The 18,965-nt window shown below is 34.1% G+C and overlaps 1 protein-coding gene across 2 annotated transcripts in view; it reads right to left on the reverse strand.

The window, feature by feature from the left end:
• The window catches only part of ADAMTS19 (ADAM metallopeptidase with thrombospondin type 1 motif 19), a 252,739-nt gene that overhangs the window by 171,162 nt on the left and 62,612 nt on the right, over positions 1-18,965 (reverse strand). For both annotated transcript variants that reach the window (XM_032336832.1, XM_032336831.1), the window contains exon 7: positions 8,729-8,772. In XM_032336832.1, the coding sequence (XP_032192723.1) occupies positions 8,729-8,772 (44 nt within the window). The remainder of the gene's footprint in view (positions 1-8,728; positions 8,773-18,965) is intronic.

Here is an 18,965-nt window from a genome sequence, read left to right on the forward strand (position 1 = left end):
ATGAGGAATTGGGAGGTTTGGGAGGTAGGGAAGGAAAAAATGAAACAAGATGGGATCAGGAGGGAGACAAACCATAAGAGACTCTTAATCTTACAAAAAAAACTGAAGGTTGATGGGGGCGGTGGAGAGAGTGGTTGAGTTATGGACATTGGGAAGGGTATGTTGTATGGTGAGTGTTGTGAAGTATGGAAGCCTGACAATTCACAAACCTGTCCCCCTGGGACAAATAATACATTATATGTTAATTAGAATAATTAATTTAAAAAACAAGAACAAAAAAGAATATCTAACAAATACTGGTTATTCAGACTTGAGAATTGGGTTGACATTCACCCAAAAATGAACAGAAAGTAACCTGTCACTCTAAAGAAATGAACAGGTGGTATTTGTAGATACACATAATGTATTCTGTTTGCAACCCTATACATAGAAATGCTGAATTAAAAATTACAAAAGTCCCCTAATTCAAGGCTGAGTATATAAATAAGGGAAATCCTCCTGCAAGCCTAAGGAAAAGAAAGGAGAATGTGGAGCTCCGAGCTGGCAGGCACTAATGTGCTAGCCCTTCTGGGATTTGCCAAACTCAAAATCAAAGGTGTTCTGTCTAAGACATGCTACTGAGACAAAAAGAGAGACTGCTCAAGGTAAGACCTTGGAACTGGAACTTCTACATAAAGCTATACCTATATAAAGTGAGAAGAAGGGGATATCATTTTCCTCTTTCTCAACACAATGAAAGAGTAGTTTAGAAAAACAACCACTCCCTGGCAAAAGATAATGGCATAAAAACTTGTCTACTTTGACCTAGACTCTGTTTTTTAAAAAGGTTTCTCCTCAGAATATTCATAGTTGGCACATCTACTTTACATTACCCGAATGATCCAAGGAATCTAACCCTAGAAATTAACTTAGACACTCCTAAGGTGGCCCTGTGGAAAAAAAAAATGTATCTTGAGAAAAGTACCTCTTTTTCAGGTTATACAGGATTCCCACAGATAAAAGAAATAAGAACTCAAATACAAAATTATATGACTGAGTGACAAACACCAAGTCACCAAAAACAAGATTCAACAAAATGAGCAAATAGGACTACGACCACAAGAATGTCAAGGACAGAATTATTAAAGTGAATGTTAAAAAGTATACTTTTAATGATTTAGACCAAACAGCGTGTTTAGAAATGAAAGACCTATTGAAATAAAAAAATCCTTGAAGCTGAACATATGAGATGATTAAGAAATATAAGAACGGGCACGTTGGTGGCTCAGTTGGTTGAGTGTCCAACTCTTTGTTTTGGCTCAGGTCATAATCTGAGTGTCAAGAGGTCAAGCCCCAAGCTGGACTCCATGCTCAGTAGGGTGTCTGCTTGAGATTCTCTCCCTCTCCCCCTCCCTCTGCTACTCCCAGCCCCATGCAGTCTATCTCTTAAATAAATAAATAATTTTTTTTTAAATGCAGGAAGAAAATAGACAGTTGGTATAAACTAAGAAATACTGATGAGAAAGTTACCTGGAACATAGCACAGAAAGTCAAAGACGGATGTAAAAACAGAAGATATATATGGAATCAGAACAAGAAACTGCAACATGATTTTATTTAGGATTTCCCAAAAGAATGGGAGATTTTTGTTCTGATTTTAAAAAGCAAACTTGGTAATATCAGGCTTTCTTTTAAAATCACTCTCTTGGGAGAAATCTCCTTGTAATCTGAACATATATCTACTAATGGGTTGACATACTTTTCCTTCCCTTCCCCTTCCCTTTCTTTTCCCTTCTTTCCTTCCCTTCTCTTTTCCCTTCCCCTCTCAGTCCCTCCCTCCCTCCCTTTCATCTTCCCTTCTCCCTCTCTCGCTCTTCTTTCTCTTTTAATTTACCCTTCATGTATTCTGCTCTAAAAATGGTTGCTAGAGTCTTCGGTTTTATTCAGTACATATAATTCTTGTTTGTTTCTTGTTCTTGTTGGTTTCTTGTTTTTATATTCTAAGTTCTAATAATTTTGGTTATGTGTGTTGCAAATACAATCAGTAATTCCAAGATTGACGTTATTCCACATTGTGATTTGCCTTACAGTTGATAATGTCTTACAATTAAGAATTTCCTGCATTGTTGTTTTTTCCTCTTCAGTGGTACATTATATAGTGGTAAGTCTCAAAATCAATGACAATCAAGGCACCTTAAAATCCATGAATATGGTTATCTTCTACCTCAGAGAATCCTGTTCCCCACCCCCATGCTATTATGATATTTTTTGATACACAGGAATTTCAAATGTAAATATAGTTGAATTTATCGAACATTTCCTTTATAATTAGCATTTCTGTATTATTTTAAAAACCCTTGTCTGTATCTCAAAAATATGAAATTAACTTTCTGTATTTTCTCTTCTGATTTTTTATAAATTTAAACCATGCGATTCATTTTAACTTGTCTCCTTGTACATAAGGATCTTTTTTTTTTTTTTTTTTTTTTTTATTTATTTGACAGAGATCACAAGTAGGCAGAGAGGCAGGCAGAGAGAGAGGGGAGGAAGCAGGCTCCCTGCTGAGCAGAGAGCCCGATATGGGGCTCGATCCCAGGACCCTGGGATCATGACCTGAGCCGAAGGCAGAGGCTTTAACCCACTGAGCCACCCAGGCGCCCCTGTACATAAGGATCTTAACAGCATGTGTTCTGCTCTCACAGTGTTCTGCTTTGTCTACTTCCCTAACACATGCAGCAGCCTTGTCCTATTTATCACATACCATACTTGATAAGTGATAGAGAAGATTCTCCTTCCATATTCTTTCTTCACTAATGTCTTGCGAATTCGTAGGCCTAATCTCTTCTATAACATTTAGAATCAACCTGTCAATTTTCCTCCAAAACTCTTTTAGAATTTTTATTGAAATAAATTCCATCACTAGGTCAATTTGAGGAAAATGCCCATTTGGTTTCACCTTTAGACTTTCAGACCATGAGTATAGTTTATATCTTCAGTGAGTTATGCCCTCTTGGATTGAATTATAAAATAGCTCAATAATTTTCTCCATATGTCCTATGCATTTTGTTATTAGATGTATTCCAAAGAATTTTGTTTTTTTTTCATATATTTAATAGAATTTTTGAATTAAATGTTTCACTGCCAAATGCTGGTATATAAAATGCAAGTGGTGACTGAATATTACTTAGATATTTAACCACCTCACTCTCCTGTTAATTTTAACAATTTAATTCCATAATGTTTTTTTTAATGGAGACAATCATCACATCCACTTCATTTTAAGGCCTAAAATTTCTAATGCACTGTTGAATAGAAACAGTGAAAATAAAATTCTGTTTCTGATTTTGAGAGGAATGCTTTTAATGCTTCACTATTTTTAAAAGATATTTATGTATTTTGTGTAAATATCTTTAAGTGAGTTAATAAAGTTTCTACTTTGTTCTCTTTTGCCAAGAGTCTTTACCATGAATGTGTTTTCAGTTGTATGAAGGACATTTTCTTTTTCCGTTGTGATGATCATATGGTTTTTATCTTTAATTGTATTACACAGTTACATTTTAAGATTTTCTAATGTTAAACTACCGCTGTACTTCTGGAATAAATCTAAAATAAAGTAACTCTACTGGGTTATTTAAAAATACCTTGTGAGATGATATCTGCTAATATTTAGTTTAGAATTCTTTCATTTCTTTCCTGAGTAAGAAAAACTTATTGTTTTCCTTTCTTACACTGTCCTTTTTAGGATTTGGTAAGAAATTTATATGGGTTTAATTAACTTTTTTCTATTTTCTAAAATAGCTTATATAATATTGGAATGGTCTGTTCGTGTAATTTTAGTAGAAATCATCTGTAAAATCCTTAACACTTGGTATTTTTTTTTAAGATTTTATTTATTTATTTAATAGAGATTAAAAGTATGCAGAGAGAGAGAGGAAAGCAGGCTCCCCGCTGAGTGGAGAGCCCGATGTGGGGCTCGATCCCAGGACCCTGAGACCATGACCTGAGCCGAAGGCAGAGGCTTAACCCACTGAGCCACCCAGGCGCCCCAACACTTGGTATTTTCTTAAAAAGATTTTAAAGAATTGATTATAGTTCTTTCACTACTCATAGATGAGAAAGACCATTTTTTTAGTTTGGTTTCTCAGCTAGAATTGGTCAACTATCGACTCATGTTTCTTAGCACAACCCTAGTTTGTTGCTCTTTACACATATTTATATGTCATGATACAAATTGCTACTTTTTTTCTAATGCAAAAATCATTACCAGTTCTTAAAATAAACTGCTGGGTGAGGACTATTGACCCCACAGTCTATAAAGATTTGAGAGCACTGGATTTCTGGATTTGTTCTAAGTCATGGGAGTAGGTAATTATTTATTGGAAAGTATATTATTTTCTATGGCTATTGCAATATATTACCACAAATTAACTGGCTTAAAACGCCCAAGTTTACTATTTTAAATTCTCTTTATTAGAAGCTTGACCCAGCTCTCACTGGCCAACTCCAAGGTATCAGAAGGCCGTCTGTGCATTCTTCTGGAGGTTCTACAGGTGAATCCATTTCCTTGCATTTTCCAGATACAAAGACTACTGATTTTTCACTTTCTTCCACCTTCAAAAGCAGTAATGATGAGTTCAAACCTTCTCACGTTACATCTCTTTGGGCCTTTCTTCAGTAATTACATCTCCCTCTGACTCAGCTCTTCTGCCTTCCTCTTAAGCTTTTAAGGATCCTTGCAATTCCATTGGGCATAACAAGACAGCCCAGGATAATCCCCCTATTTTAAGTTCAGTTAATGGGCAGCCTTAATTCCATCTGAAACCTTCATTTTCCTGTGTGATGTAACCCAACCTATTCCTAGGTTCCAGGGCTGGAACCTGTACATCTTTGGGGATCATTATCCTGCTGCCACAGAAAGTAAGGCAACTTCACCAGCACCACCAGCAAACAGTTGCCTCTTGCATCCAGGATTGTATATTATTTCTCCTGAAATTTGAGGTTATCACAGGGTTCACGCAACCTAAGACTTAAAAGTTCTGAATTACACTGGCACAATTCTAAGAGGTCTCCGGCTACAAAATGAATCTCAACTTCAGGAATGTTAAAAGGTGAACGTGCATATGTATTAGAAGTGATGTTGTGTTGATAAAAACATATAATAGCATCTTTTTCGTCCAACATCTCTATATTTACTCACCAATCTACCAAACCATCCATGTGACAAAAACAATAAGAAAAAGTAACTGGGGAAATGGAAAAACAACTTGTACTTTTTACCCTCTAAACAGCTTTTCAAATATAAGCTTAAAAATATGTACAATTTATCAAATGAAGCACTTATTTTTAATATCCAATAACACAAATATAGCCTAACACATTTAAGATGTACATATCTTTTTTATCAGCAAATGAGCAAAATATTGTTACAAAGTTAAAATGCTGATAAATAAGTTATTTCCACGTTTGTATTTGCCATTTCTTTATGTATTTTAATTTATATAATTTAATCTGTAACTTCATTCAAACTTAAATTTTCTCACCTTCAATCTTCTAACAGTATTGTCCTCTATTATACAAACATATCACACTATAGAGGAAAGCAGACCCATTATTCTAAGATCTGAGACAGAGGCCAGTACCACACTTACTAACAGTGATGCTGGGCAAATTTGTAACACCTCAAAAGGAATAAAAAGGGACGTGAGAGATCTAGTGCATACTGAATGCCAATTAAAAATGAGCCGCCTTCACAAATGTTACAGTTTCACAACATTCTGTGGGATCAAGAATATAGATTCTATGGCAAAAGTGAGGAATCCAAACTTTCACAATGTGTTAAATAATGTGCCCACATCTGTGCAGGTAATAAACAGCAGAAGTCTGATTTGAATCTGGATATCTAACTTCAAAATCCAAACTCTGTTCTATTTTGGTGTTTTCTTTACCTATAAAGTTATGATAATAAAATGAGAGAGTTTGGATTGTGAAGGAATTAAGTGAGATAATGTTGATTCATGTGTTGCTCAAATTACAAAATATAGCCTAAGTCCAACCATTGTTTTTAAAATACAAGCATTCCTCTTCATGAATAATTCAAGTTAATACGATAAATTCAAAGCTTTGTCTGCTGTCTTTCCTCTCTTACTATACCTACTAGGAGACTTAAGAGAAATTGCCATCTTAAGGTCATCATTCAGGTCTATATTATCCAAGCTAATAAATACAAAATTCATTTTCCTTTCTTGCAAAGTTTTCATTATATAGTATCCAGTGTGAAATGGGCTGCCTTCATCAGTAATAGAAGAGTCAGGAAGGTATACACTGATGTAAGAAAAGCATTTGACAGGTGAGCCTGGGTGGCTCAGTTGGTTAAGCAACCAACTCTTGGTTTCAGTTCAAGTCATGATCTTGGGGTCATGATCTTGGGGTTGTGAAACTGAATCCCACATCAGGCTCCATTCTGGGGGTGGAGACTACTTAGGAATTTCTCTCTCCCTCTGCCCGCTCCTAACCCCCAGCTCCCACTCCTACTTGTACATGTTCTCTCTCTTAAAAAAAGAAGAAAGAAAAAAAAAAGCATGTGGCAAGATACAGCCCATAGTATTACATAAGGAGATTTTAAAATGTGTGTCACTTAAACATTTTATTGATAAGACCTATTCTCTTTTGTTTTGTGACACTAGAGATTGAGAGCTGTTAAGATCACCTGTAAGCCACGTATATTTGTTTAACTTTGGGAATAATTCAATGAGAAGTTTACCTGCTTCCTTTAATCATAGAAAAAATTATTACTATTGCCCCATATTCTTCTTTCCTTATAAATGACTATGAGTGAGTATCAGGGAAAATCTACCTCTTATGCTGCAAGTTACAGAAATAAAAACCTTAAGTTTTTTTAAATAATAAAGATATTTACTTCCTCACACATTTGGAAGCCCAGAAGTTAGCCCATGGCCTGTGGATGAAGGGTGCGGTGATTCAACAATGCCGTCAAGAAGACGACCCCAAGAATCTAGGCACTCAGAAATAACGACAGATCTCAGGAAGGGCACTGGACTTTACGAATCCTATGTTATAATATTTAAAACCAGTTTCTACCAAAGTCTTCATGGACAGGTTGAACAGAGAGAGGGACTGATTATACTGCTTTCCTGATGAACTCTGATGGTCCAAACACATCAAGGTACTTCATTATTCAAATGTGCTTTAAACCAGAAAATAAGTTTCACAGATAATGCATATCATGAATATGTATGCTATTTTCAAATAGCAGATTTAGCAAGATGTGAAACATAGACGTAATCAAAAGGAAACTGGTTTGCCTCATGGTAACACTTGCTTCTTTAGGCTGTGTGTCCACACTGGGAAGAGGCAGTTAAGCATGCATAATTATGGGAGACACTGCCCCAGATGCTGATTTTTCTCAGATACTTGAGTGAGGCAAGAAGTGGATCTGCCTATATTAAAGAAGGTTTTAGGGGCAGCACCATTGTTTAAGTGGAGGGAAAGGTAATTGTCTTGACACAGTCTTCATTGGTAATTCAAAATTTGTGTGGTTAGGTTGATTAAAGCTATACACTGAGGATTAATTTCTAGAGATTTTGACAAGAAAAGGAGAAAAAAAACAAAACAAACAAACAAACAAATGAAACACTGCAGCAAGCAGGTGAGAAGACATTAGAAAGATCATCCCTAAGTCAGCTTTTCCTTGGGGTGTCCAGATCTTTTTATGCTACAGCCCCTTGTGAACCAAATATTCCTTTGACTCCATCATTAAGTGCTTTACACTAACTATAACTATTTTCCACTTACTATCTCAGATTTTCATCACCTAAGGTTGATGAGAACTTAAGATGATGGAACTAGTTAGAACTGATTTTTTTAAAATACCTGTACCCCTTTATCCTGCTTTTGCCCTTTTTAGGTTGTTCATCCTTACCAAGAACATATGACACGTCAAAAATGGTTAAGTTAAAATACATCCTACCCTACAGAAATACAACCCACATCATATGTCAAAGCCAGACCATGATTCTTAACTATACTTTATCAATAATGCCTTATTATATACAGCTACATGGCTTAAAAATAATATATGTAGACAGCAGTATAATTAATACATGGTTATATATATAGTTATGTAAATTACATAGATATATCACTTATGTTAGCAAATATGTAGCCATTCTCTCAAAATTAAGAGCTGTGGTTTCATGGTTTCTACTGCGTGTGTGGTTATTGTTTTAGGAATTTAAATATCCAGGTCAAAATACAGAAAATTTACTACTTTATGTACAGAAAATCAGGGAAATGAAATGAATTTCCTTGACAGTCTGCAAAGAATTTCAAACATACATTACTAGAAAAAAGAAAATCCATTAGCCTGAAAAAGGTCAATCACATTGACATTAATACATTTTGCCTTGGTTTAGCAATAATAATAGAATTTTACTGAACCCATGCGTACATCTCTGTGATGATAAGAAAAAAGAACTCATGAGATTCTTAAAACCTAGTTTAAAATTTTTCTCCAGTATATAGTGTATTTGTGTCTTTAAGCTGTTTCATTAATAACTGAAGTGTTGACCAATGATTAAACATAAGGTTGGAAATACATACCTCCGACAGTCTAAAGAAAAAGACATTCCATTAAAACCAGCACTCTCAAATAATTTCCTATACTTAAACAAATGATGTATTAAAGGTGTCCAGAACTCCTCAAAGTGTAAAAACTTTTACGTGCACTTACCAACAGTATCACATGGTTCATCTTTGTGAACACAGAAATCTTTCCTAGAAAGGAAACAGAAAATGGAAGTAAAAATAAACTTTTCTACAGTCAATAGAGATTATGTGACTCATTTTTGATGATTACATTAACAACTGAATTATCTCCAACAATTTAACAGAACTGAAAATAAGATTAAATTTTAATTCTAAGAAAAAATGAGAATTATTAAATATTTTTTAAAGATTTTATTTATTTATTTGACAGACAGAGATCACAAGTAGGCAGAGAGGCAGGCAGAGAGAGAGGAAGAAGCAGGCTCCCTGGTGAGCAGAGAGCCCGATGTGGGGCTTGATCCCAGGACCCTGAGATCATGACCTGAGCTGAAGGCAGAGGCTTTAACCCACTGAGCCACCTAGGTGCCCCGAGAATTATTAAATTTTTAATCACACATCTTTTATGATATAATACTAAAGCATGTTGTCTTATTTCATTAAAAATACTTCAAAAATAAAATTCTATCTTGTTTTGAATTTTACCGGATTTCATTTTTTTATTACAAAAAATAGTATCGGGTATTAGGACATGGCTTTCTGTTTGATAAATACTGAAAGATCTCTGCTTCACAGGCACAAAAATAATTTTCAGATAGAAGAGTCACATTTAAAAAAACAATTTAAAACAGCAAAATATTTTATATCATAACACTGGCAAAATTTTTAAAAGACTGATAGTAATCATTTTTAAAAGGGCATGAGGAGTGCAGCTGGGTGGCTCAGTGGGTTAAGTCTCTCTGCCTTTGACCCAGGTTATGATCTCAGGATTCTGTGATTGAACCCCGCATTGGGCTCTCTGTTCAGCGGGGAGCCTGCTTCCCGCTCTCTCTCTGCCTGTTGCTCTGCCTACTTGTGATCTCTTTCTCTTTGTCAAATAAACAAATAAAATCTTAAAAAAAGGGGGGGGCATGAGGAAATTAGTATTTTTACACAGAGGCAGAATATAACCATGAAAAATATGCTACAACTTGCTATTTGAATACTGTATCTTGAAGAGCTTCAGAGCAAACTATATGAAAGCACAATTTTAACTACCTTTTCAATTTTACTAGTTATGTGACCTTTGGCAACTTACTGAACCTTCTTGTGCCTCTGTCATCTCTACAGAAAAAAGGGATAATAAGGACACTATCTACCATGTAGGGTTTATAGTGCAGGTTAGGAGATTTAATAAGATTAGATCTTATTAGATTTATTTAATAAATATATAGATTAGATAATAAATAAATAAATAATAAAGATTAATTTAATAAGACATACCTACGTACACACATTTACTTATTTATTTAAAGAAAGGGGTAGGGCAGAAGGAAAGGGAAAAGCCGATTCCAACTGAGCAGGGAGCTGAGCAGGGAGCCCAATGCAAGACTCGATCCCAGGACCCTGAGTTCATCCCCTGGTGGAAGTCAGATGCTTAACTGACTGAGTCTCTACATATAGAACACTTTAATGTGAGTTTAGTGAATGTGTTGGATAAGTAAACGCAGAGAAAACTTAAAAACAATGCCAGGCACCTACTAAGCTGTCCGGAATTAGTTGTTCACATTTTTGTTGTTTTATTTTTCTTGCTGTTATTTCTATACTATAATTTAAGCAATTTCCTACTGATGAGCAAAGATGTTTAGATTCTACAGAATTTTTACTATTACAAACAATTCACTAATTAGTCTTTGCGGGTGTGTGAGAGAGAAATAAAAAAATTTTTTTTTCATTCCTCACTCTGTTATAGCCATCTGAATGCCATTTCTAAATTAAAAATTGTAAAATTACGTGCAACCCTCTTGTCAATTACACCAACGACATCTACACTTTGATGATTAAAATGGTTAGTTTTCAATTCACATTTTCCCAGCTCATCAGCAGCATCTGTGATTTAATATCTGTGCAGGTCTGTAAATGTCCCATGCATATTTAAAATGTAAAGAAATAAACAAAAAACCCAACACTTAAATATAGAGAACTGGAGGGTGCTAGAGGGGACATGGGTGGGGGGCATGGGTGAAAAGGTTAAGGGATTTTAAGAATATAAGTATGGTGATGAATATAGAAATTTGAATCACATTATTGTACACCTGAAAGTAATGTAACACTGTATGTTAACTATCCTGGAATTAAAATTTTAAAAATGTATATTTTTCAAATGTGTTGGAACAAAGCTATACATGTGCATTAGATCTAGTGACATACCCAACTCTGACATAAAATTGCTTAAGAAAATTAGAAATTCTAAATTTATTTTTAAATCTGTAACTGAAAAAGAGGTGCTAAAATTCCATTGTGGTTATACATTTGTTGCTCCCTTCTGATTCTGGCTAATTTTTCCTTTATGTTGAAATTAAGTTGAAACTAACTCTCTGAATTTTTATAATTTATTTTGAATTATTTTTTACTATTGTATAGAAACCATATGTACCCTCCTAATGTTTTCTGTATTAAAGTTCATTACATCTGATATTAACAAATATTAATATACTAGTAATACGTTGATGTTTTCTTGGTATTTTTTTCTGTTTTACTTTCAGCTTTCATTTTCTCCAAGTCTCTTACAAAAAAGCATATGGTTAAAATTATAAAACCTAATTATATAATATAAAAATGAATTTAATATTTTATTATGGATATATTTGATTTCTTTATTTGTTTTTTCTTTATTATTTGTTAATTCTATTTCCCATTATACTTTCCTTCCTATCTAGTTTTATTTTCCTTTCTTTTTTTTTTTTTTGCTACTACTTGAAAAATAACGTTAGATTGTGTTTGTTACTTCCACATTTAAATGGCATTGTATTATTTTCCTATTGCTGCTGTAACAAATTTCACAAATACAATGATGTAACATAAATGTATCATCTTACATTCTCAAAGTCAGAAGTTTGGAGTTCACTGGGCTAAAATCAAGATATGAGGAGTACTGGGTTTCTTCTAGAAGCTCTAGGTAAGAATCCATTTCTTTGCCTTTCCCAGCTTCTAGAGGTTGCTGTACTTCTTGACTCACAGTTCCCTTTCATCCTCAAAGCTGACAATGGTATCACTTGCTTGGTCTCGTTCTGCCATCATACCTCTTGCTTCCCTCTTTCCCTATCACCTGTGATTACATTGGGCTCCCTAGGTAATCGAGGATAATCACTCAATCTCAAAATCTGAAACATAATCACATCCACAAAGACCTTTTTCCAGAATGTAAGATAACATAGTCACAAGGTCTATGAATTAGAATAGGGACATTATTCTGCCTACAAGGTTCACTTGAATGTCTGGAGTTAAAAATTATCTTCAGGCTCCTCCTGAAGAAAGGACATCAAATGCTTTTAATTCAACACCTCCCTTCAATCTTTCATGTTATTTTTATTTGACATTATAATTCTATCTCAATTTTTCAAATCTCAATTTAGATTTTCTAAACCATTATTAGATTTGCCCATGTATTTAGCAATATATTTTCTCAGTAATAGGTTGGATCTTTACTTTCTAGAGAGCTCCTTATTCTTTAAGTACATCCTTCAGGATTTCCTTCAGTGAGGATCTATGAATAATAAACAGTTCCAGACTTTGTTTCCCATGTGTTTATTCATAATGAGACAGCAGGCATGTACAGAATTTTAGGTTAATTTTACTGGTCCTCAGCCAGTGACAAAGAGTATTTCATTTCTTTCTAGCATTCATAAATAGAGAAGTCCATGTATATAAAATATACATTTACAAGTTGGTGTGTATATATATAAATATATAAGTTGGTGATCAACTGGCTCTTCTTTTATGCATTTGGTTTCTGGTTTTGCAGTCCCACCTTGACATGTCTAGGTACTGATTTTGATTTTATTTATTTTCTTTGGTACTTGGCATGTTATCTAATTTGAAGAACCTATGAACACATACAAATTCTTATTATCTATTTAGCCTATTCCTCTCATACTCCCTTTATTGTGCTAAAACTCCGTTAGGCATATTTTTGATTTTCTCATTCTGAGGTCTGTAACTCTAAAGCACTCATTTGTAATTCCATCTTTTAAGAACTCTAGCAGCTTTCTGGCAGGATTCCTCAGATCTCTCATCCAATCCACTAGTGCTCTCTTCAGCTGTATCTAATCTATTCTTAACTCAGAAATTGAGGTTTTAAGTATAAGTACATTCCTTTTATAGATATTTTATTTCTTCCATTTTCAAATTAACTTGTTTTCCCTGAAATATCTTATTCTCATATTTCATTTTTCAGTGTGATTGTTCAGTCATGTAAATGTGATTTTTTTAAAGAATCCAGGCTTTTTAGATTATTCTTTACTGGAACTCCTGGCTCTTGTGAAGGAAGATGCTCTCATTCTGTGTTTTGAAATTCTCTTGTGAACTCACTTAGTTGTACTTTATTTGCAGTTGCCTTGTGTGGTGTAAAATCAAGAGAGAGCCCCTTCAGAGTATTGCCTATGCTTTCAACAACAAGGGTTTCAGTGTTGAAATCATATTTGTGGATGAAGAGCCAGAAGGGCTGTTTTTTCCTAACCTAGGGTCATGGCTAAAACAGAAGCTTCTTGTTGACAACATGCTCTTGTTTGCTGAGTTTCTACCAGATCCCATTTTTATCAAGGGTGGAGTTATCTAAGGGTTTTGGCTATATACAATCATTTCACACCACTTTCCCACTTTACAAAGTCTCAAAGTCTTTTTTCTTCATGTGCTAAGCCTAAAAACCCAGATTTTTAGGTCCAACAAACTCCTCTCAAGGCAATTACTATGTTACCTCAGAAGCTCTGCATTTCTTTCTTTCTTTTCCTTCCTTCCTTCTGTCCTTTTTTCCTTCTCTTTCTCTTTCTCTGTCTTCCTTCCTTCCTTCCTCTTTCTTTCCCTTCCTTCCTTCCTTTGCTCATCTGCACATGTGAAAGGATTTTCCATTATATTTTTTGCACAATTCCAAGAGGTTTCTAACGGGAACAGTTTAAGATTATCTAGTCAGTCAGATTATCACATAATTAAAGGAAGTGGATTCAATTTAACCTGCCATATAGTAATTAAGTTTAGAGAAATACATATATATTGTTAACATTAGATCTTAATGTATATAGAATCAAGCCAGATAGACCTTATCCTATTGTTATACTTTCTATGATGCAGCTCCTTTCACCAAACTATTAAAAAGACTGTATAACTGCCTCAATGAGATCTTCACACTGACATCAAATAATATTTAACTTTTTTTTCAAAGATATATTCCTACAAGGGGACATGATGTTAATTATGAATTAATGTAAAAATTAATGATCACTACAATATTGCCATTTCCTTTCCACAAGGTTGGAGCAGAAAGAAAAAGTTTGAGTGAATAGCCATGGATATGAATGGACTACAGAATGAGGTAACAATATCAACAATTAATCATTATAACTTTTTACTATTCCTTCTGGCACATATCTGACAGACATGACTTCTATAAAATAGATATAGAATCAACCCTTGATTACTAGAGTAAAGGACGGAAGGGAAAGGTAGAGTTCGAAAGATGAAACATAACCTTAAATAATATATTTTCAACACAAGGCACAAAATGGACTCAATATAAACTTAATACATTTAAATCATATTCAGTATTTAGGAATGTGTTTACGTTCTGCAGTTATAAATAACAAAATAATACAAGTTCGTTTGTTTATCACATGATTTTCTTCACAAAGAATCACCTGAACTTGTATTATTCCTGGGAAACTCTTCACTAAGAACACTTTTCTGATACTTCACTAGGATTCAGAGAAGGCATAAATGGAGACCCTCTTGCAGGTTATCCTTTCTTCTTCCTTTCCTCACTTAATTAACTCCACCCTTAAATATCTGGCTTTGGTTTGTTTTACCAGCCATGCTTTCTCCTGCCTCTGGTTTATACTGTATATCAGAGATATGTCTGGTCTAGACAAGGCCCACTGTACAGAACTCTCACTGGACTGCAAGGGAGTGGGTCATGCCCAAAACGCAATATACACAATGCAGTGCTAGAATGTGCTATATATACCGATAAATGCGTATTTCCAAACAATAGGAACAGCAACGTATGCTTTCACTCATTTAAATTTTTAAATGTTTTTTCTCAAATAGTCTATTATTTTTTATTCTGTAAAATCTGAAAAAACTTGTTGATTGATTCTGGATTACTGAAAGTTGGCTGTTACCACTTGATACATTAATCTTCACTGTACAAAACAGCTTTTCTTTTGTATATAGAAGATATAATCTTATCAATATTACTTGCATATGCCTTAAAAATCTACTGTTCCAATTGAATTAATGCTTTAAAGTAGGCTCATTTTTGTTAATTATTAAAAAGCAAATAGCAAAGAAAAAAATTTTCATGAACTACACAGGCAGAATGTCCATCAGAATTGAGTGTCTTAATATTTATACCTTGTTTTTGTGTTAAATAAACATGGAAGACATTGGGACATGGAGAGGAGAAGTGAGTTGGGGGAAACTGGAGGGGGAGACAAACCATGAGAGACTGTGGACTCTGAGATACAAATTGAGGGTTTGGGAGGGTAGAGAGGTGGGGGTTTGGGTGAGCCTGGTGGTGGGTATTAAGGAGGGCATGTATTGCATGGAGCACTGGGTGTGGTGCATAAACAATGAATTTTGGAACACTGGAAAAAAAAAGTAAAATTTAAAAAAAAAAAGATCTTTTTGAAAATACATGCCCAAATTAGAAAGACAACTCTAAATAAATGAGGGAAGACACACAGAAATTTTATCCTGTTAAACTTCATCAATCAAAATACCATGCCCTAAAACTTCAAAGTTAAACTAGTGAACTGCATCCTTTTCAAATATTCAAGACACAAAACAGAAAATTTTATACATCTGAACAAAACATTCATTGGAACACTTGTCCCAGGATTATAATTGAAAGTTTTTAAAATCCAAGAGATTGCTTGACAGCCACTAAGGAAGACCCTAACTATCCCCTGAACCCCAGCCAGCATCTCTCTACTGGTCAACCAGCTTCAAATATATTTTATATATATATATATATATAATATAAAAATTTCACCAGCTTCTAATCACAGAATTTGCCTCCTCACCCTATCCTGACCCACACCCACTTTTCCCAGAGCATCTAAAGTGAATAATACAGTAGGAAAAAATAAATGTCCCCGAATCATCCAAACCTAGTGTCTGACATTTCTAAAATTTCCATGCTCACTGCCTTTCTTGATATCTAGTTCCTCAACTATTCCTCTCATTCTAAGTACTACACAGAATTTTCTAAGTACTACATAGATTTTTCCATCTACCAAAAAATTCCAGAGAGACACCTCTTTTGTGCTCAACTTGCAAAATTGGTCTCTGTGGCTCAAAACCAACAACAACTGATGTAGGAAAACATATCCATGTGGTGGTGGAACATATTCAGAACCTGAATGTAACTACTGATAAGGAGGAATGGAAGAGGTTTTTTGACATTTTTATTAAAAGTAAATGATCAGATATATTTAACTCCTTTCTACATCAGAAGATAGAGAAATCAAATTTATCACAGGAATACCATGCCTGGTTGTATACATTGTGCACTGCTTAATTCTCAGGGTACATTTATATATACAACAATATAAAAATCCCTCTACTCTTGCATAGTGCACAACCTACACAGTTGGATGGCTTGGGTTTATTAGGTGCCTCTTATATGCCAAGCAGTGGATAAAAAGGACGAATACAAAGATAAGTGAAAAAGGTTTCTACCTCGAAGACAAAGAAAAGGGTGACACACAATCATTTCTCTAATGTGATAAGGGCCCCACAATCAGTTAGAGGCTTCGGGAATTGTATTAAATAATGAATAGTTCTATTTTGCAATTCCCTTTCCCAGCAAACAAAAGGAGAGAGAAACACCCACAATAGACGAAAGTTAAAGAACCACATAAAAATCAAAATCTTCACTGTAGGGCCAAGAATCACTGAGTGTAAAGTATATTCAGATGTAGACAGAAAGGGATTTTTTTTCTTTTTCTAAACATACAATACATCATATCATAATGCGTGAGGCTGCAACATAACTATTTGATTTACATAATGTGAAACAAGGGACTTTATCTGTAACTAAACAACATGATAAAACTATGACAAATGTACTGCTTATTTTCAAGGGCACTTAGAGTCCTTTGCACAGCCAGTTTCTACTCAGCAAAGAAATGAAAAAAGCAAATTATATTTTAAAAATGCGAGGTCTTTTCTCCAAAAGCACAGTTAGTACCCCACAGGACCACTAAAAAAATAAATTGTGAGCAGCATTTTTAAAAACTCCAATCAGATAATAATTCTTAATCTTTAATTCTTCCACTGTCAACCTCTTTAAAGAGGGCTCAAATAATGTATTCTTAACTTCATAAAAATCAACGTTGGGGGGAGGGTGATGGGGGACAGTGATTTGTTTGCTGCCTTGACCCATGATCATGCAAATTGAAATTCTCTCATCCTTGGCTCCTGTTGGCTCAGTGGGTCTGAAGACTGCATCATAGAGTTTCATAATGTGAGTTTATGGAAATGATAACTGTTAGAATCTGGCAACTGGGAAGGCCAATAAATTCTGTTCAAGTTCTGATTTATATTGAAAAAAAATGAAATGGAGCCTTTAATTTCCAAGAATGAAGATACATCTGAGAATAAGTCTCATTGTGCAGCTTTATGGTACCCTGGGCTATACCTATAAATGATTCATTCAGATATTATTCTATAAGTTGTATCAAACTAATATATTTCTACCATTTGTATGTCTTATTAAACTTTCTATTTCACTTGCCAATGAAATTAGTTTAAAACTAATTTTCAGAAGTAGTGCACATAAACCAAAAAGATTTCAGTAAATATGAGAAGCTAAGCTATGATTAACAAAATTAAACTCTAATTTTTTTTAAACTCTCAATTTGAGTATTTTCAAGAAAAACTTATGTCTTCTCCATGATTTCAAGGAGAAAAGTGATAATTACACGAAGAAATCATAGAGTTGACAGCTGGGAGGACATGTTTTGTGTTTCTGTTACTATGAGCCCATAAGCACTGGGTCAGCTTTAACATATTTACTTCATTTTATCACACAGAACAATTTAATAAATATATTGTGGCACATAGGCTTGGATATATGAAAACATTATTTATTTTACTTGAAACCAAAATTAACAGCTATCTAAAGTTCCTTCCTACAATATGCTCACATAACATACAACATTTAATAATTATCCAAGATAAGAATATGCTAGAAACTAGTCACACGGAGGTTAGCCTGTCACATGTGAATGAGATCATGGAATCCATGGAGATTTAAATTTTTGTTTTATCTTTCACAATGTCCTTACAAAGCTAAAGATTTGATCACCCTTATGTTTAAACTAACTAAAAAGGGATTCTTCTCTCTCAGTTACCCAAACCATTCATTTAGACTTTACTGATCAAATGGTACTAGGCCGCTTAGAATAGACATAACACATTCCCTCTGGTGGGTTGATTTTCACTTTTATGGTACTGATAAGGAGTGATATGGTGAAACAGGCATCCTTCAAATAAGCCTCATTCCCAGGGGGAAGTAAAGAGAGAATTATGAGTCAGCAGCTATCAGTATTTCATATGTGTATAACCTTTGAGAGTTTTTTTTCCTATTTCAACCAAAAATTTTTCTATTTTCTATTTTATTTCTATTTATTCCCATGTGATCCAAAAGTCAAAAGCAAATTATTAGGTCTTACTCTAAGTCCTAGCAATCAGAGTACTAAAAAATTGAAGTCAACATTTCTACTAAGGGATTAAAGAGGTGTACAAAGAGTTTTTTTCCCCCATAAAACATGAAAATCATAGCAAATTTTACCTCTCAACAAAGACTTCTGCTTTGGGTTTTGAGCAGAAAGCTTGTTTAGACAATGAAACTTTGATTTTCTATCCATAACTAAAAGATCCCTTAGAAATAACCAGAATTATATAGAAATAACCAGAATAGTCAGAATGCATTAGCCACAAATAGGTTTTATAAACTTGTCACCTGATGAGATCTGTCTTCTTTCTCATGCTTGTTAGGTGTTTGAAATAATGCTTCTGAGACTAAAGAGGATGATACTCATAATTTGATTACTAATTCATATTGTTTTCCTCATTAAAATAATGAGGAAATTAAATTTAATTAAATTTAAATTTAATTTAATTTAATTTAAATTTAATATATTAAAATATATTGTAGTATATTTCTT

Source organism: Mustela erminea, chromosome 3 (assembly GCF_009829155.1).
Source record: "Mustela erminea isolate mMusErm1 chromosome 3, mMusErm1.Pri, whole genome shotgun sequence".
Lineage (NCBI taxonomy): Eukaryota > Metazoa > Chordata > Mammalia > Carnivora > Mustelidae > Mustela > Mustela erminea.